General features: G+C 43.9%; 1 protein-coding gene across 1 annotated transcript in view; it reads right to left on the bottom strand.

Annotated features, from left to right (window-relative positions):
- Positions 1 to 307: 307 nt before the first annotated feature.
- The window catches only part of PRSS38 (serine protease 38), a gene marked incomplete at both ends in the record, with an annotated part of 29,245 nt that continues 4,316 nt past the window's right edge, over positions 308 to 25,236 (bottom strand). Inside the window, 2 exons of the mRNA XM_079772703.1 lie at positions 308 to 562; positions 1,008 to 1,150. Coding sequence (XP_079628829.1) covers positions 308 to 562; positions 1,008 to 1,150 — 398 coding nt within the window. The remainder of the gene's footprint in view (positions 563 to 1,007; positions 1,151 to 25,236) is intronic.

Genomic DNA, 25,236 nt, shown 5'->3' on the forward strand with positions numbered 1-25,236 from the left:
CAGCACTCGGGTGGAAAGACAGACACAGGGATTCCAGGATGCTCACTTTGTAAATATTTAATAAATGACCAAATCTCAGGTACCAGAGCACTCAGCCAAGGCACCTCGCTCTCCCTGGGCACCCTGACCCTTCTGTGGTGAGGCTGGGTCTGCTTCTTGGGGTGTGGCCCTGGCTCAGCCCCTTTCCGACCCGGAATTGGCCTGGCTGGCTGCCCTCACCTCACTCAGACGCCTGAAGACTTGAGGGGCTGAGATGGGCAGGGACCGAGGCATGCAGCATGAGGAAGCCAGGGTAGGGGTCTTGCCCTCACAACATTGTCAGGAAGGCCATCATGGTCATAAGGACATGGACGGAGGCCCCTAGAGAGGAGGAGAGGGTGGGGAGCGGCTGAGGAGGTAGGGGTGTGAATGCTATCTGATTATGGATCCATACGGAGAAATGGGAGACTCGAGCAAAAACTGCAGGATACATGGGGAACAGGCAACCACGGCCCCAGCTCACTATTCCAACTTGCACCCAGACGTGGTTGGATTCACAGACGAGTGGGCCCCCAGAATCACCCTGGAAGAAAAGAGGAGTTTCCTGTGAACCCAGAGATTGGGGCCTGCTGCCCCCTGCATGAGGGTGGCCCAGAGCCCAACCCTCTGAGGCCAGTCCAGAGCCCCTTCACACCGTAGCCCCACCTGGCCAGTGCCAGGCACTGCTGTGGGAAGGCAGAGCAGATGCCCAGGGTGATAGTCAGCAGGCAAGGGTCCCAGGCAAGGCCCCTTTGGCCAACATTGGGGTCCACAGGGCACTGGGCACTGACTGGGCTGTGTCCCATCTGTACCCAGGCCACCTTACGGTTCTGTCCAGCCTGTGGCCACATGGCGATGTGCTCTGAACCCCACAGGGGCCAGGCTTTGGGGGGCGGCCCACCCATTCAGTACAAATATCCCCTATGGCTTTAAGCAGATGAACACATGAAAGTCATGGGTTTGGCCCCCGTCCCTGAGGTAGAATGCACCTCGCAGGCTGTCTTCAGGTCCGCGAGGTCCCCTGCACATATCATGTCTGGCAGAATGTATGATGTGTGTCCATAGAGCATCTGGCACAAGGCGAATGGGATCAGAGACACCTGCACCTCCTGCAGGTGGTCTGAGGTGTCACCTGTCAGAAAGAAACGCAGGTTCAGTGAGAGGTCCTCCCCACCCTGTTCCTTAGGACACGCCCAGCCCAATCCCAGGCCCAGTGGGCTCAACTAGTGGCTTTTTCTCTTGCTCCTGCCCTCCAATGGCTCCCTTCTCTGCACTGGGATTCAGGCGTTGATCAATGAAATGTGAATATAAATGTCACATGAAACTTCATAAAAGAACCATCAGAGCCAGGCCCATCGAGGCATACAGCATGTCTTCCCACTGCTATAGCGTGAGTGCACGGACTCCATCAGCTCTGTCCCTGGGGACTGTAGGGGTGGGGACTGTAGGATGGCACTGTGTGTACAAGAAAGGAAGCTTCGAGTTTTGTGGCGGGTCACCCCTGTGTCCTCTTTGTGCTGAGGGATATAAAAAATTGGTCCCAGAAACTTGAAGCTTTCCTGACAGATGTGTGAGTGGGTCCCAAGGCTCCATGCCAGCCTGACTGGAGGGAGCTGCTCCCACAGACTGAAGACCCTCTGACCAGGGTTAAAGGGGACCTGTATTTGGGGAATCTGTTTTGGAGCTGAAGCACGTGGACCTCGAGGGGAAGAGATAGAAAGCAGAATGTCAGCAGTGTCTGTGGTCGCTGCTGCTGTGTTGGTGAGGTAATTAACATCAGGAAAAGAGGCACAGAAGAATTAGCTGGTGCACATAGAATGCAGAGCAATAGAGAGTCCACAGACTTAGGGTATAGTGTTAGAAGAGGCCGTCCAGGAAAATGCAGTTAGGAAACTACTTTGAAGCTCCCAAGCCAGTTAAAAATCTAAGGATTTTTGGTGTGGTCACTGAGAAGAGAGAACAGAGACAAGGTCTACAAGGGCCCCATCCTGCCTGGAGCACTTTCCAGGCCTGAAATACAAAGAACACAGGCAGCTGGAATCTGCAAGGCAGATGGATGCCAGAAGGAGGGTGCTCCAGAGAAAGAGCCCCAGAGGCCGCACAGGGGACTGGTTTACCGTGGTCTGCTGCAGGACCCTGAGCCAGGAATGCAGAGGGTACATCTCCACAGAGGGCAGAGAGTGGCCAGGTTGGACTTCACAGTGCTCAGAGCTCAACGGGGCTGGGAAGCTGAGTTCCAATGGGCCACGAATGAAGAGTCTCATGGGATGCCAAGGACACTGAGGGAGACAGTGTTGAGGTGGGAGAAAATATCCCCATGATGCCCACAGGGACGCTGAAGGCACACAGAACTAGTCAGACAGAGGACCACAGTGATGAGCCTGGCACAGACTGTTTCACCTTTCACTGGGCACAGGAGGAGAAGTACAACACAGACATGAGTGGGAAGAAGTCAACTGTAAATGCAATGAGTTCAATGCTGGCAGTGTGCCAGCTCAGGAAACAGGAAAACAGAAGACAGTTAGGGGTGATCAGGCCTGCAGGGGCGATCAGGCCGGCAGGGGCGATCAGGCCAGCAGGGGGGCAGTTGGTCGTTCCATCATAATAGAAGGGCATTCAGTGGGAGCCCATGAGAAATATGGGGGGCAGGGCAAGGACCAGAGAGAAGGTTCCTCAGTGCAGGTGTTGAGGAGACAGCCAGCTGCCACTGGGGACCCAGAAAACACAGCTTGCTTCCCTTCTTGCACACAGAGCAGAGCCCTTCCACCAGTGAGGGGCAGCACATCATATACTCTTGCCCCAGGGCCTGGCACAGGTACACTACTCTGGAGGAAGGACAGAAACAAGGCCCATGTCTTTGAAAATCCTCTGGGTTCAAGAACTACACCAGTAACACCATAGTTTTGCCTGTTCTACTTGCTACCACAGGCACAGGGATCTGCTATCATGAGGACAAGAAAATAGAACAATTATAAACAATTTGCTCAACTAATGACACACCGTTAAAATATGAAGCAGAACCCCATAAAATTGAAGAGTAAAGTAGACAGTTCTATAATAATAGTTGGAGATTTCAATACCCCACCTTCAATAATGGAAATAGGTAAAGGACTTAAACATCACAGTACACTGGCTAGATATAATAGACACATACTGAACACTTCACCCAACAACAACATATACATCATCTCAAGGGCACACGGGGCATTTTCCAGGATAGATCATATATTAGGACACAAATTAAGTCTCTATAGATTTTAAAAGATAGGACAAAAGCTCCATAACATTGGACTTGGCAGTGATTTCCTTATTATGACACCAAAGGCAAAGGCCACAAAAGAAAAATAGACAAATTGGACTTCATGAGAAATTTAAAATGTATATGAAAAGATACTACTAGAGTAAAAAGGCAACCCCTCAGAATGGGAGAAAATATTTTCAAATCATATATCTGATCAGAGGTTAATATCTAGAATATATGGAGAACTCCTAAAATTCAACAACAAAACAACCAACCTGATTCAAAAGACTGTAATAGACATTTCTCCAAAGAGGAGATACAAAGAACCAATAAGCACATGAGAATATGCTCAACATTACTAATCATAAGGGAAAAGCAAATTAGTACTATGAGGTATCACCTCACACCCATTAAAATGGCTACTATCAAAAACAGAAAAAAAGGATATGGAGAAATTGAAATTCTTGTGCACTGTTGGTGGGAATAAAAATGGTACAGCCACTGGGGGAAAAAGTATGGAGGTTCCTCAATAAATTAAAAATAGGATTACCATTTGACCCAGCAATTCCACTTTTGGGCATATACCCCAAATATTTGAAAGCAGGGTCTTGAAGAGATATTTGCACACCCATGTTCATAGAAGCATTATTAACAATAGCAAACCAAGTATCCACAACATATTAAAATATGGCATACACATACAATGGAATATTATTTAGAATACCAAAGGAAGAAATTTCTGACACATGCTACAACATGAACAAACCTTGAGGACATTGTGCTAAGTGCAATTAGCCAGTCACAAAAGGACAAATAGTGTATGAGTCCACTTTATGAAGTAGCTTAGTCAAAATTATAAATACAGAAAGTGTAATGGTAGTTGCCAGTAACTGGTGAAAAGGGGAAAATGAGGATTTATTGTTTAATGAGTATACATTTCAGATTTACAGGATAAACAGAATTCTAGTGATTATCATTGGCGATGGCTATATAATGATGTGAATGTATTTAATACCATTGAACTGTACACTTAAAAATTGTTAGGATGGTATATTTTATGTTATGTGTATTTTACCACAATAAATATTTTTTGTTAGATATATGGGCCAGGAACCAAGATGGTGGCATAGGTAAATGCAGTACTCACTGCTTCCCACAACCACATAAAAATGACAACTAAACAACAGAACAACCATCATTCAGAACTGCCTGAAATCTGGCTGAATGGATGTCCTCCAACTGGAGAATTAAAGAAGAAAGCACAATGAGTTTGGTAGGAGGGGCGGAGATGTAGATCAGGCTAGTCTGACACCCATGTGTGACATATTTTTTAATCAGGAGGGATATCTAAGCTGAGGAGACCTCCCATGAGGAACAAGGGGTTCCAGCCCCACACCAGACCCCTCAGCACAGGGTTCCAGTGCTGGGAAGAGAAGTCCCATAATTCCAGGCTATAAAAACCAGTGGGGATTGTGGTTGAGTGACATGGAGCCTGCTGGAGTCCCTACTGTTTCTCTTAAAGGGCTGGCCCATGTACTTACTTGAACTTGCTCCCTCTGAGCTCCAGTGCTGAGGCAGCTGCTTGGGTGGATCCAGGGACATACAGGGAGGAACTGGATTGTCTGACATCAGAGAAAGAATTCAGGGATGGCTTTCTCTCAGACAGGGGTGTTCACAGTGGTCATTGTTCATATGCTAAGACCTCCCTGTTGCAGAGCTGACTGGCAGAGGCCAAATATGAGTTTCCATTAATCTGGCTCACACTGTTCCCTATGCCCTGGTGATTCCCTAAGACCCCACATCACCCAATTTTCAGCCCCACCCAATTTGTTTGCAGCAGCTTTTCCATACGAATGGCCTGTCCTAGCTCAGGCTTCAGACTTTCCTAAAATCTCTCAAACTAGCAGCAGCTGGCATCAGTGTGCCCCATACCACTCAATAAGAGGCCCCAGGCCTGGCACTAGCAGCAGTCTGCCTTGCTTCACAACTTGGCCTCTCCTGGGCACTTCCAAGCCCAACATATGTAGCAGCCATCTGCAGATTGCTCTGTAGCTCCTGATGGGTGGCCCCAGGCAGGGCACAGGAATTGAATGACTTTGCACCTCCAGCAGGGCCCTAGAGTTAGTACATATGGTGGATAGATTTAGCCCACTCCAGATTACAACTCTACACATCTATGAGTGACACACTCAAGGGGCAGACTCAATGAGCACCAAAGCCCCACTGAAACAAGTCCTGCTCCATAGGGGTGTCTCCTGCACAGCACCTCTTCCACTGTAGTCACAGCTGGTCCTTATGGCCAATTGGCCTGGAGGTCAACTCCTCCCAGTGACCCAACAGTAATCAAAGCTCAACTACAACAAGACTGTGCACACAGCCCACACGGGGGTGCATCTAGAGTGCCCAGCTAAAGTGACTGGGAAGGCTGAGCCACTGGCCCCTACAGGATACCTACTACACAAGGCCACTCTACCAATTCTAGGAGACATAGAAGCTCTACATAATACATAGAAACAAACACAGAGAAGCAGCCAAAATGCAGAGGCAAAGAAACATGTCACAAATGAAAGAACAAAAGAAATCTCCAGAAAAATAACTAAATGAAATGGAAGCAAGCAAACTACTAGATACAGAGTTCAAAACAATGGTAATAAGGTTATTCATGGATCTTAATGAGAGCTTCAAGGGACTCAAAGAGAGCTTAAAGGGACTTAGTGAGACTTTCAAGAACCTTAGTGAGAACATCAAAGATGTGAAAAAGGACCAGCCAGAATTAAGCATACACTAACTGAAATAAAGAATAATTTATAGGGATTCAACAGTAAAGTAGAGGATTCTGAGAATCAAATAAATGATTTGGAATACGAGGAAGCAAAAAACACCCAATCAGAAGAGCAAAAAGAATCCAAAAATATGTATATGAAGATACTGTAAGGAGCCTCTGGGACAACTTCAAGCATACCAGCATTTGAATTTTGGGGGTGCCAAAAGGAGAAGAGAGAGAGCAAGATATTGAAAACCTATTTGAAGAAATAATGACAGAAAACTTCCCCTACCTGGTGAAAGAAATACACTTACAAGTCCAGAAAGCACAGAGTCCCAAACAAGAGGAACCCAAAGAGGCCCACACTAAGACACATCATAATTAAAATGCCAGATGTTAAAAACAAAGAGAGAATCTTAAAATCTGCAAGAGAAAAGCAGTTAGTTAACTACAAGGGAATGCCCATACGACTGTCAGTTGGTTTCTCAACAGAAACATTGCAGGCCAGAAGGTAGTGGGAAGAAATATTCAAAGCGATGAATAGGAAGGTCTTACAACCAAGATTAGTCTACCCAGCAAAGCTATCATTTAGAATTGAAGGTCAGAGCTTCCCAGACAAGAATGAGTTAAAGAGTTCATCACTACCAAACCAGTATTACATGAAATGCTGAAGGGTATTCTTTACTACTACTACTACTACTACTACTACTACTACTTACTATTACTACTACTACTACTACTAAAAATAATGAGGAGAAGGAGGAGGTGGAGGAGGAGGAGAAGAAGAAGAGATAATAAAATGGCAATAAATACATATCTATCAACAATTGAATCTAAAATAAATGAACAAGGAATCTAATGAACAAAATAAACTGATGAATAAAATAGAACCAGAGGCATGAAAACATGGAACACACTGATGAACCTCAGATGGAAGAGGGGAGGGGGCAGGAAGAGATTAACCAAAGAACTTATATGCATATATACATTACCTATGGACACAAGCAATAGGGTGGTGAAGAACTGGGGTGGGTTGGGAACTGGGTGGAGGGGGGAAGGGGGAAAAAGAGGGATATCTTTAATACTCTCAACAATAAAGATTAAAAAAAAGATTTTTGGCCAGAAGTTCCCTCATATGAGGAGGGAACTCCTCACTTTATTCTGTCATCCTATATAATAAAAGGCTAATATGCAATTTGTCCCCTCAGCCAGGAGTTTGACAGGGAGTTCAACTGGGAGTTAGACCAGGGGGCAGGGCTGGCTGGCCAACCACCTGAGGCCCTCCCCCCGGGCAGCCCAGCCCAATTGACCCCAATCGGGGCGGGCTGGCTGGACCCCACCTGTGCACGAATTCATGCACCAGGTCTCTAGTATTATTATAAACAAACATAAAAGAGGACTATGCATGAACTATTGAAGAATGTTTTTGAACCAAGAATTAGGATGAATCCAACTCTGTGCTCCTAAGGGCCAAAGAAAGAGACAGAAAGCAGACATGTGAAATGATGCTGATGTCTGAGCATGGAGAGAGGGTGGGATCAATTCAGGAAGGGATGCTGGGGTAAGCACCCCTTGGAGGGTGGGTATGTTACAGGTCTACAGAGATAGTGGATGTGTATCTCCCCACCATCACATCCCCCTGCAGATGCTGGGGTGCACATCATTGTAAGATCACATTGGGGGAGGAGTGTCATGGCTGGGAGGTAAGTAGTCCTGATTTTAGAGTGACCTGAATTAGGGCTTTGGGTCAATCAGTTTTTGGATGTGGTTAAAAATGAGACTATTGAAAACTATGTTCCGGGATTATTAAAGGTTTAAGCAACAGTAATACCAATATAATGTGCAGAAGTAAAATACAGACGATAGCATAAGGAATTGAAAAGGGAAGGGAGTCTACTAGGTAGAATGTTTACAGCATCTGTTAAGTAGTACACTACCAAGTCAGGGGACATGAGCTGCATTCATGGATCCAGTTCTCTATCCTTTCCTGTGTTATGCTCTTTGCCTGGTGTCTCTGCGGTCACTCCCATTGGTAGGTGTGATGCATTTCCCAGTTCTCAGATCTGAATTTTGCCACATGACATGCTTTGTTAGTGGGGTTTGGGCACACTTGTTAGAAGCCGACACTTGGAAAAGTGTTGTGTTTCTCCACCAGCAAGCCTGCTGGACCAGCAATTTTCAACCTTTTTCATCTCAAGGCACACATAAACTAATTATTAAAATTCTGCAGCACAACAAAAAAATATATTTTTTGCCAATTTGACAAAAGAAATAGGTATAATTTTGATTCATTCACACCTGATGGCTCCTATTGTGTTGGCTGTTGGCATTTAAAAAAAAAATCTGACAATCTAAAAGGAAAAAGAGGTCAGTGCCCCTGACTAAATAGTCCAGTACTGTGTGTGTGTGTGTGTGTGTGTGTGTGTGTGTGTGTGTGTGTGTGTTTAACCTTTTTTAAAAAAATTTTATTGAGTTCAAAGAGGAAGGAAGGAAGGAAGGAAGGGGGGGGGGGGAGAGAGAGAGAGAGAGAGAGAGAGAGAGAGAGAGAGAGAGAGAGAGAGAGAGAGAGAGAGAGAAACATCAATGGTGAGAGAAAATCATTGACCGGCTGCCTCCTGCATGTCCCCTACTAGGGATCAAGCCCACAACCCAGGCATGTGTCCTTGACTGGAATTGAACCTGGGGCCCTTCAGTTCACAGGCCGATGCTCTATCCACTGAGCCAAACCTAGGGCTCCAGTACTGTATGTTTAAAAATGTTTGCTGCCTAAATCTCAGACATATGCCGAAAGATCTTCTTCACTGATACTGCCCCTAGGGCAATTGAAGCTAAAGAGAAAATAAACAAATGGGACTACATCAAAATAAAAAGCTTTTTCACAGCAAAAGAAACCATCAACAAAACAACAAGAAACCCCACTGTATGGGAGAACATATTTGCAAATATTATCACTGATAAAGGTTTAATCTCCAACATCTACAGTCAGCTTATACAACTTAATAAAAGGAAAATAAATGATCCAATAAAAAAATGGGCAACGGACCTAAATAGAATCTTTTAGAAAGAAGACAGAAGGAAGGCCAAGAGACACATGAAAACATGCTCAAAGTCACTAATTATCCGAGAGATGCAAATCAAAACAACAATGCGGTACCATCTCACACCTGTCAGAATGGCTATCATCAACAAGTCAACAAATGACAAGTGTTGGCGAGGATGCGGAGAAAAAGGAACCCTCATGCACTGCTGGTGGGAATGCAGACTGGTGCAGCCACTGTGGAGAACAGTATGGAGTTTCCTCAAAAAACTGAAAATGGAACTCCCATTTGACCCAGTAATCCCACTCCTGGGAATATATCCTAAGAAACTAGAAACACCAATCAGAAAGGATATATGCACGCCTATGTTCATAGCAGCACAATTTACAATAGCTAAGATCTGGAAACAACCTAGGTGCCCGTCAGCAGATGACTAGATCAGAAAACTATGGTACATCTACACAATGGAATACTATGCTGCCATAAAAAAAGGAATTCTTACCATTTGCAGCAACCTGGATGGAACTGGAGAACATTATGCTGAGTGAAATAAGCCAGTCAATGAAAGAAAAATACCACATGATCTCACTTATTTGTGGATAATAAACATTATAAACTGATGAACAAAAAGATAGATACAGAGGCAGTAAAGCATCAAACAGACTGTCAAATTACAGCGGGAAGGTTAGGGAGAGGTGGGGGAGATAAGAGATCAACCGAAGGACTTATATGAATGCATGTAAGAATAACCAACGGATGCAAAACATTGGGGGGTGAGGGCATGTATAGGAGTGGGGTGGGGGGGCAATGGTAAGATATGTACACATATAATACCTTAATAAAAAAATTTTTTTAAAATGTTTGCTGCCTGGCCAATGTGACTCAGGGGTTGAACATTGATCTATGAACCAGGAAGTCAAGTTTCAATTTCAGGTCAGTGCACATGCCCAGGTTGTGGGCTCAATCCCCAGTAGGAGGTATGCAGGAGGCAGCTGATCAACGATTCTCTCTCATTGTTGATGTTTCTATTTATCTCTCCCTCTCCTTTCTCTCTGAAATCAATAAAATATATTTTAAAACATTTACAATGAAAGATGCCTGGATCAGAGTCCCATGCTCCAGCTAGTCTATCACAGGCCACCCACAGCCAGGTGAGCTAAATGAATGCCTACCACCATGCACAGCAGGCTTTTACAGTTCATTGTAATGCAGTGTTATTGTGGCAATACTAGTATATAAATACCACAAAATTGGTACCTAGGAATTGGAGGTTGCCATAAAAATAACAAAAATGTGGCATTGGTTTTGGGACCTAGTAGATGGAAAAAGGTTCCTACAGTATAATCTAGAAAAATGAAAAGAAAATGGATCAGAAAGGTTGGGAAAATGGTGGCCTGTGTTCTGAAGTGGCAAAACTCTTGCCAAGGGTAATTTGGAAGATAGAAAATGTACTTAATGAACTTAAGAAATTTGGCAAGATGACTTCCAGGCAGAATTATGACTCAAGAGGTTGCTTCTGACCCGGTGGTATGGCTCAGTGGTGGAGTGTCAACCCATGAACCAAGAGGTTGCTGGTTGATTCCCAGTCAGGGCACATGCCCAGGTTGTAGCTCGATCCCCAGTAGGCGGCATGCAGGATGTTTCTCTCTCATTGATGTTTTTATCTCTTTATCCCTCCCCCTTTCTCTCTAAAATCAATAAAAACATTTTTTTTTAAGAGCTTGCTTCTGGCTGAGTATAAGTTACTACAAAAAAAGATAAACTCAGAATAGAACACACCAATTCTCAAGCAGAGACTAGAAGGCATATGATAAAGAAGGGGTCAACAAACTTCTTGGAAGTGACCATAAGTGAATGTTTGAGGCTTTGGAGGCCAAACCAGATCTGTAACAGGTACTCTGCCACTGGAGCAGGAGCGCAGCCATAAGCAATACTCACGTGAATGAGCGTGTGTGTGTGTTCAAATAAAAATGTATTTTGGGGCATGGAACTTTGAAGTTAATAAAATTTTCACATTCCATAAATCTTCTTCTTCTTTTGGTTTTATATCAACTATTTCAAAATGTAAAAACCATCCCAAGATTGCCAGCAACACAGGAAGCAGTGGGCGGGATTTTACTGGTGGGCTGAGTCCTCAGGATTGGAAATGAAACTGCTTTGCTCTCAATCCAGGGCTTGGCTGTCCACGCCTTTACTGAAATCTTGAAAGAATTAAGACTGTGCCCAGATGTTCCCTGCTGAACAAGCGGGACTCTAGAAATCCTAAGGCGCCCTGATGTGCCCAGAGAGGGGGCATGCAGGAGGCATGGAAAACAGTGAGTCATTTGAAATCCTGGCAGGCATATTGTAGAGACTGGGGAGTTGATTCTAAAATTCATATGAAAATGCAAAGGGCCCCAAGTGCTGTGATGATCCTGAGGCAGAGAAACAGCTATAGAGGACTTGTACCAGCAAACTCATTATGCAGTTAGTAGAGGCCTGGTGCATGAAATTCGTGCACTTGGGGGGGGGGTCCCTCAGCCCGGCCTGCACCCTCCCACAGTCCAAGAGCCCTTGGGGATGTGCAACTGACGGCTTAGGCCTGCACCCCAAGGGGAGCAGGCCTATGCCAGCAGTCGGACATTCTTAGTGCTGCTGTGGAGGCGAGAGAGGCTTCTGCCACCGCCGCTGCACTCACCAGCCATGAGCTGGGCTTCTGGCTGAGCAGTGCCCCCTCCCCCACCCCCCGTGGGAGCGCACTGACCACTAGAGGGCAGCTCCTGCATTGAGCGTCTGCCCCCCGGTGGTCAGTGCGTGTCATAGCGACTGGTCGTTCTGCCGTTTGGTCAATTTGCATATTAGCCTTTTATTATACAGGATGATACTGCAGCACTGCTGCACAGTACAGACTCCAGTGGCAGAACAGGAAACCGAGAAGTAAACCCACACACACATATCATCACACAATGTTTGACAAAGATGCTAATATAATTCAGTGGGGAAAGGAGGTCTTATGAATGGTGTTGGAGCAAGTGGGTATCAATATAGGGGGGAAAAAGTGATCCTTAATCTTTTTCTCACATCAATGCAAAAAATTAATTTTGATAGATCCTATAAAGAAGTGTAAAAATTTAATACATAATGCTTCTAGAATAAAGACAATTATCTTCATGACCTTACAAGAGGTTAACTGTCATAAACATAATACAAAATGTCCTATGTTTAAAAGGAAAATGATAAATTGGACTTTGTCAAAATTAAAAACCTTTTCCAATTAAAAGACATATTAAGGAATTTAAAAAGCAAGCCATAGTATAGTGGAGAATTTTGCATAGCTATCAAAGTACATGTATCCAGCATATATAAAGAATTCTAACAAATCGTAAAACCTCAGGAAGCTATCACTACACAATGATCAGCATAGCTAAAGTGAAAAAGACTAACACTGCCAATTTGGGCAAGGATGTAGAGCAACTAGTGGTCTCATGCATTGTATACACTGATAATGGGAATGTAAAATACTCAGCCAGTTTAGAATGCTGTTGAGATTTTTCTAATAAAATTCAATTTATCCCCACCTTATAACCAACGTATTCTACTTCCAAGTATAGCTCCAAGATAAACAAGTGTGTGAGTTCACTGAAAGACTAGTACCATAATAATTGTTTTAGATTTATTCATATGACCTAAATACTGGAGACAACCCAGATATTCATCTCCAGGAATATGGAGAGAAGATATATGCTATGTTCATAAAATGGAACACTATGTAACAGAAAAATAAGATAAACTATCATGTGAACAACATCTAATAAAAGGGTATATGCTAATTAGACCGGGTCGACTGGCCATCCTCCAGACGTCTGACTTCCTTTTGGACAAAGCCATGGTGGTGGGGGCCAAGGCAGAGGCAGTTAGGGGCAATCAGGCCTGCAGGGGAGGGCAGTTGGGGATGAGATCAGGCCAGCAGGGGAGGGCAGTTGGGGGCAAGATCAGGCCTTCAGGGGAGGGCAGTTGGGGGCGAGATCAGGCTGGCATGGGAGAGCAGTTAGGGGTGATCAGGCAGGCAGAGGCAGTTAGGGGCAATCAGGCTGGCAGGGGAGGGCAGTTAGGGGCAATCAGGCAGGCAGGTAGAGGCAGGGGCGATCAGGCAGGCAGGCAGGCAGAGAGGTTAGGGGCGATCAGGCCGGCAGGGGGGCAAGGTAGGGACAATCAGGCCAGCAGGCAGAGGGTTTAGGGGCGATCAGGCAGGTGAGTGGTTAGGAGCCAGTCATCCCGCATTGTGAGAGGGATGTCTCCTGTGGGATTGTGCCTAAATCGGCAGTCAGGCATCCCCTGAGGGGTCCCAGATTGGAGAGGGTGCAGGCCGGGCTGAGGAATGCCTTCCCCTCCCTCAAGCACGAATTTTGTGCACCGGGCCTCTAGTGAATGAATAAAAAAACAGTAGGTTGAGAGAAAGAAGGCACACACAAAGGAATACACACTGCATAATTTTATAGACATGAAGTTTAATATGAGGCATATTTAAGAATCCATTGCCAAATCCAAAGATTTACCACTATTTTTCTTCTAAGAGTTTTATGGTTTTAACTCATATTTAGGTTGCACATCCATTTAAAATTTTGTATATGGTGTGAGGTAAGGATTAACTTCATTCTTGTACATGTGGATATACAGTTGTCTTAACACCATTTGTTAAGTAAATTATTCTTTCCCCAATGAATTAACTTGGAGCCCTCGTCAAAATTTAGTTGGCCATAGATGTATAGGTTTATTTCTGGACTTCCATTCGATTCCATTGGTCTATATGTCTGTCCTCATGATAGTAACATATTCTTTTCATTATTGTAGCTTTGTAGTAAAATTGAAATCAGGAAGTGTGAGAACTCCAATTTTGCTCTACTTTTTCAAGACTGCTTTGGCTATTCAGGGCCCCTTCTGAGTCCATAAGATTTTGAGAATCAGCTTTTCTATTTCTGCACAATTTTGGAATTTTGATAGAGATTGCATTACATATCACTTAATGCAATCTATATCAAATGCAATCACGATCACTTTGGGTAGTGTTGACATCTTAAAAATATTAAGTCTTCAAAATCCAGAAATATGAGCTGTCTTTACATTTATTTAGGTCTTTTAAAATTCTTTTCTGCAATGTTTTGCTTTTAGTATACAAGTCATTCACCTCCTTGGCTAAACTTATTCATAAGTAATTTTTCTTTTGGATGATATGATATTGTTTTATTAATTTCCTTTTTCAATTGCTCATTAAGGTGTATAGAAACACAACTGATTTTTTTATAATCTTGAACCCTCTAACTTTGCTGAATTTATTATTGTCTGTAGTTGTGTTTGATGATTCATTGGAATTTTCTATTTATAGGATTCTGTCATCTATGAAGAGAGATAGTTCTTATCAATTTGGAAGCCTTTTATTTATTTTTTATTGCCTAATTTATCTGTCTAGACTCTAGAGTCTGGTATGATATGGAATACAAATGGAACCACTCAACTTCTGGTCAAGATGGTAGAGTAGGTAAACACTGTGCTCACTCCCTCCCATGACCACATCAAAATGGCAATTAAATTATAAAACCACCACCCTTGAGAACCACCTGAGAACTAGCTGAACAGAACTCCTATAAGTAAGGATATAAGCAAAAAGCCATGCTGAGACTGGTAGGAGGGGTGGATATGTAAAACAGGCTGGCCGCATATCCACCTGTGGCATTTGAGAATCAGGAAGGATATCTTAGCTACAGGGTCCCCACTTAGGAGCAAGGGCTCCCAGGCCCACAACAGGCTCCCCAGCCCGAAGTACCGGAGCCAGGAAGATGAGTCCCCACAACATCTGCCTGTGAAAATCGGTGGGGATTCTGTCCAGGTAAGACAGAGAGCTGCTAGAAATCCAGGCATCCTCTTAAGGGGCCTGCATACAGATTCACTCACTCACAAACACTCACCCTAAGCTCCAGCAAAGGGACAGCTGCTCAAAAGATACCAGGGAAATATGAGAAGGAATTGAGTTGTGTGGCTTCAGGGTGAAGGCGGGAGAAGTTGCCATTGGTTCTGTGAAGAGCCCTTCGGTCACACAGCCGCAGGTGCAAACAGGCACCAAATCTGAATCTGCATTAACTTAGAGAACACTACTCCCCGTGCCCTGGTGACTCCCTGAGACCCCACCTAACCCAACTCATGCACTATCCAAGCCTCTTTCAGCAGCTGCTCCTCAAAGGCCATTGACTGTGGCCCAGGCTGCAGGCATTTCTAAAAATTCTCAAAGGTCCACAAGCACTATGCAGGTGGCACCTGGCCTCTGAGTGCCCTGTACCTCTCTCTCTATACACACACACACACACACACACACACACACACACACACACACACACACACTAGTGGCCCGGTGCACAAAATTCATGCACATTAAAAGGGGATTAATTAGAGGAAATAATTTAATATTGCTATTTGCCCTTTCTCTATAATAGAAGTGTCAGAGATGAAAGAAAATTAGTAAAATGTATATGAATACCTTCCTCCTGTCAGAGTCTGGGGCACACCACGGGACCCAGAGTCAAGTCCCCACCCACCCACATGCACCTCAAAGTCACATGAGACCCAGACCCGGCTGCCCCACCCCCTACAATTGGGCTAGATTCAGACCCGGCCAGTCCTACCCTTGTCAAGCCCTGCCGGGCAGGGGGCATAGCCTCAGGTCCCCTGGCCTGGCGCCAGGATGGGGGGACGTGGCCTGAGGTCCCCCAGCCCAGACTGGGGCGGGAGGCATGCCTTGAGGTCCTCCATCAAGCCCCGCCAGGTGGGGGACATGGCCTCAGATCCCCTGTCAAGCCCCACTGGGTGAGGGGCATGGCCTGAGGTCCCCCATCAAGCCCTGCCAGGTGTGTGTGGGGGTGCAGCCTCAGGTCCCCCACCCAGAACTGGAAGGGGGTGCAGCCTCAGGTTCCCCAAGCCCCGCTGGGTGTGGGTGTGGCCTGAGTTCCCCCAACCCAGCACTGGGGGTGCACCTTGAGGTCCCCTGTCAAGCCCCGCTGGGTCGGGGGCACGGCCTGAGTTCCCCTGTCAAGCCCAGCCAGGCAGGAGGGAGCAGCCTCAGGTCCCCCGACTTGGTGCTGGGATGGGGGGCAGGCCTGAGGTCCTCTGTCAAGCCCTGCCTGGCAGGGGGTGCGGTCTGAGGTCCCCCGGCCTGGTGCCGGGATGGGGCATGGCCTGAAGTCCCCTGTTAAGCCCCACCTGGTGGGGGGCGCAGCCTGAGGTCCCCTGGCCTGGCACCGGGGCGTGGGGAGCAGCCTGAGGTCCCCTAGCCCAGCACCAGGATGGGAAGCGCACCTTGAGGTCTCGCGTCAAGCCCCTCCAGGTGGGGCATGTGGCCTCAGGTCCCCTGGCCTGGCGCCGGGGCAGGGGGCATGGCCTGAGGTCCCCCAGCCTGACACCATGGTGGGGGGCATGGCCTGAGGTCCCCTGTCAAGCCCTATGGGGGCAGGGGAGGGCGTAGACTCAGGTCCCTGCTGATTGCTCGTTAAGGCTCCTTACAGGAACTTGGCCTCAGCTGTGGGTGCAGCCATCTTTGTGACGGAGTGATTGTCAATTAGCATATTCCCTCTTTATTAGATAGGATATATATAATTGATTTCAGATTGGAAGGGAGAGGGAGAGAGAGAAACATCAATACATCAATGATGAGAGAGAATCATTGATTGGCTGCCTCCTGCATGCCCCCTACTGAGGATCAAGCCCACAGCCTGGGCATGTGTCCTTGACCGGAATTGAACCCAGGACCCTTCAGTCCACAGGCTGATGCTCTATCTACTGAGCCAAACCAGCTAGGGCTGCCCTGTACCTGTTGATGAGCATCCACAGGCCTGGCTGATGGCAACCAGCTTTGGTTCACAATGTAGCCTCTCCCATATGCCTCTAGGCCCAGCACAGGCAGCTAAAAATTGCAAATCAATCATTTTGTAGCTCCTACCAGGTGCCCATGGCTGGGTACAGACATTGGCTGATTTTGGACTGCACCAGAGTCCCTCCCAAAAGGCTCCAGAACCAACACACCAGGTGGTTAGCTTCAGACCACAACAGAGCACCACATGATTAAGTCCTTAAATGGCACACCCAAAAGGTGGTTTTGGCAGGCACCAGAGTCATGCTGGAGTAAATCTTGCTCCATGGGATAAGCCTCAGCTTAGCAGCTCGTGCACTGTGGTCATGGCCAGTTCTCACACCCAGTTAGCCTGAGGGTCACCCCACTAAATGATATGCAATCAAGGCTCAAATACAAGAAGAGAGCACATACAATCAACAGAAGGAACACTTTTAGAAAACCTGGCTCAGGTGACCAGGGAGACTGCACCACTGGGCCTCATAGGACACCTACTATAAATAACAACTATGCCAAGACTGAGAGATATAGAAGATCTACCTAATATATGGAAGCAAACATAGAAAAACAGCCAAAATTAGGGGACAAGGAAAAATGTCCCTAAAGAAAGAACAGGAGAAAACTCCAGAAAGAGAACTAAACAAAATGGAAGCAGAGTTCAAAATATTGGTTATAAGGATGCTCAGTGAACATAGGGGAGGAAGAGTTGAACTCATTAAGAGAACTTCAACAAAGAAATAGTAAATATAAAAAAGACATAGAAACCATAAAAACCAACCAGTCAGAAATGAAGAATACAATAACAGAAATGAAGACTATATTGGTTGGAATAAACAGTAGATTAAATGAAATAGAAGATCAAATAAGTGATTTAAAATATAGGGTAGTGGAAAACATCCAATTAGAATAGCAAAAAGAAAAAAATATTAATGATATGCTGATATCTTAAAGGACCTCTGAGACATCAAGTGTAACAACATTCACATCATAAATGTACCAGAAGGAGAAGAGAGAGAACAAGGGATTGAGAACCTATTTGAATAAATAATGACTGAAAACTTCTTTAACCTGGGGAAGGAAATAGACATACAGGTCCAGAAAGCACAGAGAGCCCCAAAAAATGAATCTGAAGAGGTCCACACCAAGACACATCATAATTAAACACATCACGGGTTAAAGACAAAGAGAGAATCTTAACAGCAAGAAAAAAAACAAACACAATTAGTTACATACAATGGAGCTCCCAGCAATCTGCTGATTTCTTTTCTTTCTTTTAAAAAAAATATGGAACGCTTCATGAATTTGCGTGTCATCCTTGAGCAGGGGCCATGCGAATCTTCTCTGTATTGTTCCAGTTTTAGTGTATGTGCTGCTGAAGTGAGCACAATCTGCTGATTTCTTAGCAAAATCTTTTCAGGCCAGAAGGGATTGACATGAAATATTCAGTGATGAAAAAGCAAGGAGCTATAATCAAGACTACTCTACCCAGCAAAGCTATCATTTACTAATAGAATTGAGAAATAAAGAGCTTCCAAGACAAGAAAAAGTTAAAGGAATTCACCACCAAATCAGTATTACAAGAAATATTAACAGGACAAGTAGGAGGAGGAAGAGGAAGAGGAGGAGGAGAAGGAGAAGACGGAGGAGGAGTAGGACGAGGAGGAGAAGGAGGAGGAGGAGGAGGAATAAATACAATGCAATGACTACATATGTATCAATCACTTTAAATGTAAGTGGATTAAATGCTCTAATCATAAAATATAGGATGGCTGAATAAATAAGATAACAAGTTCCATATATATGCTGCCTGCAAGAGACCCACTTCAGATTGAAAGACACACAAACTGAAAGTAAAGGGATGAAAAAAGATATTTTAGATAAATGGAAATTTAAAAGCTGGGGTAGTAATGCTTATATTAGACAAAATAGACTTTAAAACAAAGGCTATAACAAGAGATAAAGAAGAACATTTCACAATGATAAAGAGATCAATCCAATAAGAGAATATAACACTTGTAAACATTTACACACTCAATGTAGGAACACCTAAATATATAAAGCAAACACTGATGGACATTAAGAGAGAGACTGTAATAGTATGAGACTTTAACACCCCATTGACATCAATGGATGGGTCACCCAGACAAAAAAAAATCAATAAGAAAACAGTGACCTTATGTGGCACATTAAACCAGATGGACTTAATTAGTATTTTTAGGACATTTAACCCATAAGCAACAGAATAGACATTGTTTTCAAGTATACATGTAACATTTCCCAGGATAGACAAGAAAACAAGTCTCAACAAATTTAAAAAGACTGAAGTCACATCAAGCATCTTCTCCGATCACAATGTTATGTAAGTAGACTTCAATTACAAGGAGAAAAATGAAAAATATTAACACATGGAAGCTAAATAACATTCTATTAAATAATGAATGTGTTAACAATGAATTTAAGGGAGAAATCAAAAGATACCTTGAGACAAATGAAAATAAAGACACAATGAACCCAAATCTATGGGACACAATCCTATGCAGTTCTTAGAGGTAAATTTATAGCAATACAGGCCTACCTAAAAAACAAACAAACAAAATTAAGAAAAATCTAAAATAAACAATTTAACCTTATACCTTAAGGAACCAGAAACAGAAGAACAAAAACTGCCCAAAGTTAGTAGAGGGGAAAAAATTAAAAAGATCACAACAAAAATATGTGAAATAGAGTAAAAAATTCAGTGAAAGAGCTGGTTCTTTAACAAGATAAACAAAATTGATAAAACTTTATCCAGATACGTCAAAAAATAGAGAGGACCAAAATAACTATTGTCAGAAATGAATGAGAAGTGACAACTGACACCACAGAAATACAAAGAATTATAAGACAATACTATGAACAATTATATGACAACAAATTGGACAATCTGAAATAAATGGATAAATTTCTAGAAACATACAATGTTTCAAGACTGAGTCAAGAAGAAACAGAGAGGGAGAAAAAAAGGTGGCGGAGTAAGTGGATGCTGCATGGTCACGCTCCCAGGACCAAACTGGAATTACAACTAAAATACAGAAAAACTTCCTGAGTAATCAACGGAAGACTCGCTGGAGAGAACCCTGATAACTAAGGATGGAAAGTGGAGACCGCATAGAGACTGGTCAAAGGGGCGGAGGCAGGAAAGGGCTTGCTGGGCTCCCACAGAAGGCAACTGAAATTCCAGAAAGATATCTCAACTGGGGTGGAGGGTTGCAACTGAGAACTCTGGATTCTAACCCCCCAGGCCGGGCCTCTCCAGCAGAGAGCACCAGAACTGAGAAGGGTACCCACATAACATCTGGCTGTAAAAAGCAGCAGGGTTGCTGTCTGCCAGAAAGAGACGGCTGGAAATGTAGGCACCCACTTAAAGGGCCAAGACACAAAATTCCCTGTGCAGCCACTCACCTTGTGCTCTGGTGGAGGGAGGGCAGAGTGGACTGGAGCTTTGTGAGCAGAAGCCAAGATTAGGGGCTCTAGGTATAGAGCTCAGAAAGCAGACACCCCAGTTTCCTGTGCTGAGTCATTCCCTCACACTGCAGAGGTCATCTTTCTCATGTAGACATCTGCTATACAGGTGGCTTTGCCTGGGGGAAAGACAGCACTCACCCTATTGGAAAACAACTTGGCCCATGCTGTGGAGTTTCTGAGGCCCATTAAGAGACTGAGAATAACAATTAGCCTCTAGGCAGAAGCAATTGCCAGACCCTGATGGAAAAAAACTCTTGCCACACCTGTGGACAATTGCCTGAGGGCATTTCAAGATGGATACTATCTGTAGGCAGAGGTGGTCTCTGGAGGATTTGAGTCTCTGCCTGATTTAATTAGTCAGAAATAGTGTTTGATATTGGTCTGCACCAGATACTGAGAGGCATAGAAGATCTACCTAAAACATAGTCACAAACCCAAACAGGCAGCCAAAATGAGGAGACAAAGAAACAACCCCCAAATGAAAGAACAAGAGAATTCTCCAGAAAAAAAGATAAATTAAAGGAAGGTAAGAAATTTATCTGATATAGAGTTCAGAATAATAATGGTAAAGATGCTCAACAGCATGAGAGAAGATATAGTAACTATAGAAAACAGAAATAATGACATAGCACAAATAATGAACACTTTGGAAGGAATACATAGCAGAAAGCTGAGGATTGTTAATTAGAAGACACGGTTGAAAAAAATCATTGAATTAGAGAACCATAAAGAAAAAAAAACACAGAAAAAAAAAAACAGGAGAAGAGCTTAAGGGAGCTGTGAAGCAACATGAAACATAACAACATTTGAATAGCAGGTGTGCCAGAAGAGGCAGAAAGGGAGAAAGGGGTAGAGAACATGTTTGAAGAAATAATGGCCCCTAGTAGGGGCACATGCCAGGGTTGTGGGCTTGATCCCCAATATGGGGCATGCAGGAAGCAGCTGATCAATGATTCTCTCTCATCATTGATGTTTCCATCTCTTGCTCCTTTTAAATATATTTTTATTGATTTCAGAGAGGAACATCAATCCCTACTGGGGATCCAGCCCACAACCCGGGCATGTGCCCTTGACCTGAATCTAACCCAGGACTCTTCAATCTACAGACCAATGTTCTATCCACTGAGCCAAACCAGCTAGGGAAAAAATATATTTTTAAAAGTTTGTTATTTAGTTTCCACAATTTTGTGAATTTTCCAGTTTTATGTTATCCTATATAATAAAAGCCTAATATTCTAAGTGTCCGATCATCCGGTTGGCCTTTCAACCAATCAAAGCGTAATATGCTAATGATATGCTAAAGCTGCTCAACTGCTTGCAATGATGGACACTGACCACCGGGGGGCAGATGCTCCAACTGGTAGGTTAGTTTGCTGCTGGGATCTGGCCGGCCGATTGGGACTGAGCAAGACTGGCCAGACATGCCCTGGAGCCTTCCCGCGGTCTCTCCCTGGCTGGCCAACCTCCCATGTCCCTCCCTGGCCCCTATCGTGCACCGATGGCATCCCTTGGCCTGGCCTGCGCCTTCTCACAATCAAGGACCCCTTGGGGGATGTCGGAGAGCCAGTTTTGGCCTGATCCTGCAGACCAGACCAAGGGACCCCACTGGTGCACGAATTCGTGCACTGGGCCTCTAGTTGATTTATAACTTCATCCCATTGTGATCAGAGAAAATACTCTGTATACCTATCTTTTTAAATATATTGAGACTTACTCTGTGACCTAACATGATCTATTTTGGATAATGCCCCATATGTATTTGAGATAATTTGTATGCTGTTGGTTTTTGGCGAAGTGTTCTGTATATGTGTGTTATACTAACTGGTTTACTGTGATGTTTAAATTCTTGCCATCCTTATCTCCTGTTCTATTTATTCTTGTGAATGGGGTATTTAAGTTTTCAATTATTTTTCTAGAAAGTTCTCTCCAATTCTGTCAGTTTTTCTTTCATATATTTTGATGGTCTGCTATTACGTGTGTAAATGTTTATAATTGTCATGTATTCTTTATGTAGTAAGCCCTTTATTAATATATAATGTCTTTGTCTCTTGTAACCTCTTTTTTATTTAAAGTCTGTTTTGTCTGATATTAGTATAGCCACTCCTGCTCTCTTTTGGTTATAATTTGCATGAAATAACTTTTTCCATCCTTCTCTTTCAATGTTTTTGTGTCTTTGGATCTCAATTGAGTCTCTTATAGACAGGATATAGTTGGTTCTGCCAGTCTCTGTTTTTTGACTGGGGACTTTAATCTATTTGCATTTAAAGTAATTACTGACAAAGAGGGACTTACTCCTGTCATTATGAAATTTGTTTTCTATATGCTCTAAAACTTTTTTGTCCTTCATTTTCAGCATTCTGTTTTATGTTGTGTTTAGTTGACTTTTTTTGTAGTGAAATGTTAATTTCCTTTTGTGTATATTCTACAGCTATTTTTTTGTGGTAGCCATGGGGATTACATTTAATTTTAATGTTAAAACATTCTAATTTTAATTTATACTTTATATATATAGTAAGCTGCTATAAAGTATTATATATATATTTATATATATATATATATATATATATATATATATATATATATATATCAGATTTTGAACTTTCTTAACCTCATATAAGATATCAATCTAAAATTTCCAGACCAAACCATAAACTTAATAGTAAACTAAGCATTTCTATTAAAATAAAATGAGGCCTAGCATCATTTCTACTGAAGTTTCCAGCCACTGCAATAAGAAAAAAAAAAAAAGACAAAAGATAGGAAAACTAGGGATGAAGCAATCTTATTTGAAAAAAAAAAAAAGCTTTAAAAAATATATATAGGACAGAGAACCAAGATGGCAGTGTAGGTAAACACTGGTATCCTAGCCTCCCACAACCACATCAAAATTACAACTAAAATACAGAATGACCATCATTTAGAACCACCTGAAATCTGGCTGAATGGAAGTCTTGCAACTAGAGAAGTAAAGAAGAAAGCATGCCAAGACTGTGAGAAGGGGTGTAGGCATGGAACAGGCTGGTCCTACACCCATGTGTGGCATGCTTTTAATTGAGAGGGGTATCTAAGCTCCTCCCATGAGGAGTAAGGGGTTTCAGCACCACACCAGACCCCTCAGCCTAGGGTCCCAGTGCTGGGAAGAGAAGCCCCTGTAACTTCAGGTTGTGAAAACCAGTGGGGATTGTGGCTCAGTGATACGGAGGCTGCTGAAGTCCCAGGCAGTTCCTCTTAAAGGGCCAGTGCATGAACTTACATGGTCCTGCTCCCTCTGAGCTCTAGCACTGGGGCAATGGCTTAGGTTAGGATCTATGGACATATGGGGAGGAACTGGATTGTCTGGCATCAGAGCAATAACTCAGGAGCAGCGTTCTTCCATACACAGGTGCTTTCAGGGGTGATTGTTCCTATGCAGAGACCTCCCCTATCACAGGGCTTACTGGCAGCCATATCTGAGTTTCCATAAGCCTGATTCACACTGTCTGCTCAGCCCTGGTTATTCCCTGAGGCCCCGTCCCATTCAATTTGCAGCCCTTCCCAAGCTGTTTTCAGAGGCTTTTCCATTTGAATGACCTATCCTGGCTCAGGCTTCAGGCTTTTCTAAAATCTCTCAAACAAGCTGGCATCAGCATGTCCCATACCTATCAATAAGAGGCCCAAGACAGCTTGGCCTCGCCTGGGCACTTCCAAGCCCAACACAAGTAACAGCCATATGCAGATTGCTCTGTAGGTCCTGATGGGTGGCCTCAGGTAGTGACTAACTTTGCACCTACTGGGAGGCCCCAGAGCCAGTACACCTGGTGGACAGCTTCAGACCACACCAAATTACAACTCTTCACATCCACAAGTGACACACTCAAGGGTCAGACTCAGTGAGCACCAAAGCCCCACTGAAGCAAGTCCTGCTCCACAGGGGTGTCTCCTTCATAGGGGTAGTCCTCACAGCCAATTGGCCTGAGGGGTCAACTTCTCCCAGTGACCCAACAGCAATCAAGGCTCAACTACAACAAGACTGTGCACACAGCCCACACGGGGGTGCATCTAGAGTGCCCAGCTCAGGTTACTGAGGAGACTGAGCCACTGGGTCCTACAGGACACCTATTACACAAAGCCACTCTACCAATTCCAGGAGACACAGCAGCTCTACCTAATACATAGAAACAAACACATGGAAGCAGCCAAAATGCGGGGACAAAGAAACATGTCACAGATGAAAGAACAGAAGAAATCTCCAGAAAAAGAACTAAATGAAATGGAAGCAAGCAAACTACTAGATACAGAATTCAAAACAATGGTTATAAGGTTGCTCAAGGATCTTATTAATGAGAGCTTCAAGGGACTTAGTGAGAATTTCAAGGATCTTAGTGAAACCACTATGCTCAATTAATATTTGACAAAGGAGGCATGAATATACAATGGAATAAAGACAGTCTCTTCAATAAATGGTGTTGGGAAAATTGGACAGATACATGCAAAAAAATGAAGCTAGATCACCAACTTACACCATACACAAAAATAAACTCAAAATGGATACAGGACTTAAAGATAAGACGGGAAACCATAAAAATACTAGAGGAATCCACAGGCAGCAAAATCTCAGACATATGCCAAAAGAACTTCTTCACTGATACTGCCCCTAGGGCAATGGAAGCTAAAGAGAAAATAAACAAATGGGACTACATCAAAATAAAAAGCTTTTTTACAGCAAAAGAAACTATCAACAAAACAAGAAAGCCCACTGCATGGGAGAACATATTTGCAAATGGTATCACTGATAAAGGTTTAATCTCCAACATCTACA

Source organism: Cnephaeus nilssonii, assembly GCF_951640355.1.
Source record: "Cnephaeus nilssonii genome assembly, chromosome: 5".
NCBI lineage: Eukaryota > Metazoa > Chordata > Mammalia > Chiroptera > Vespertilionidae > Cnephaeus > Cnephaeus nilssonii.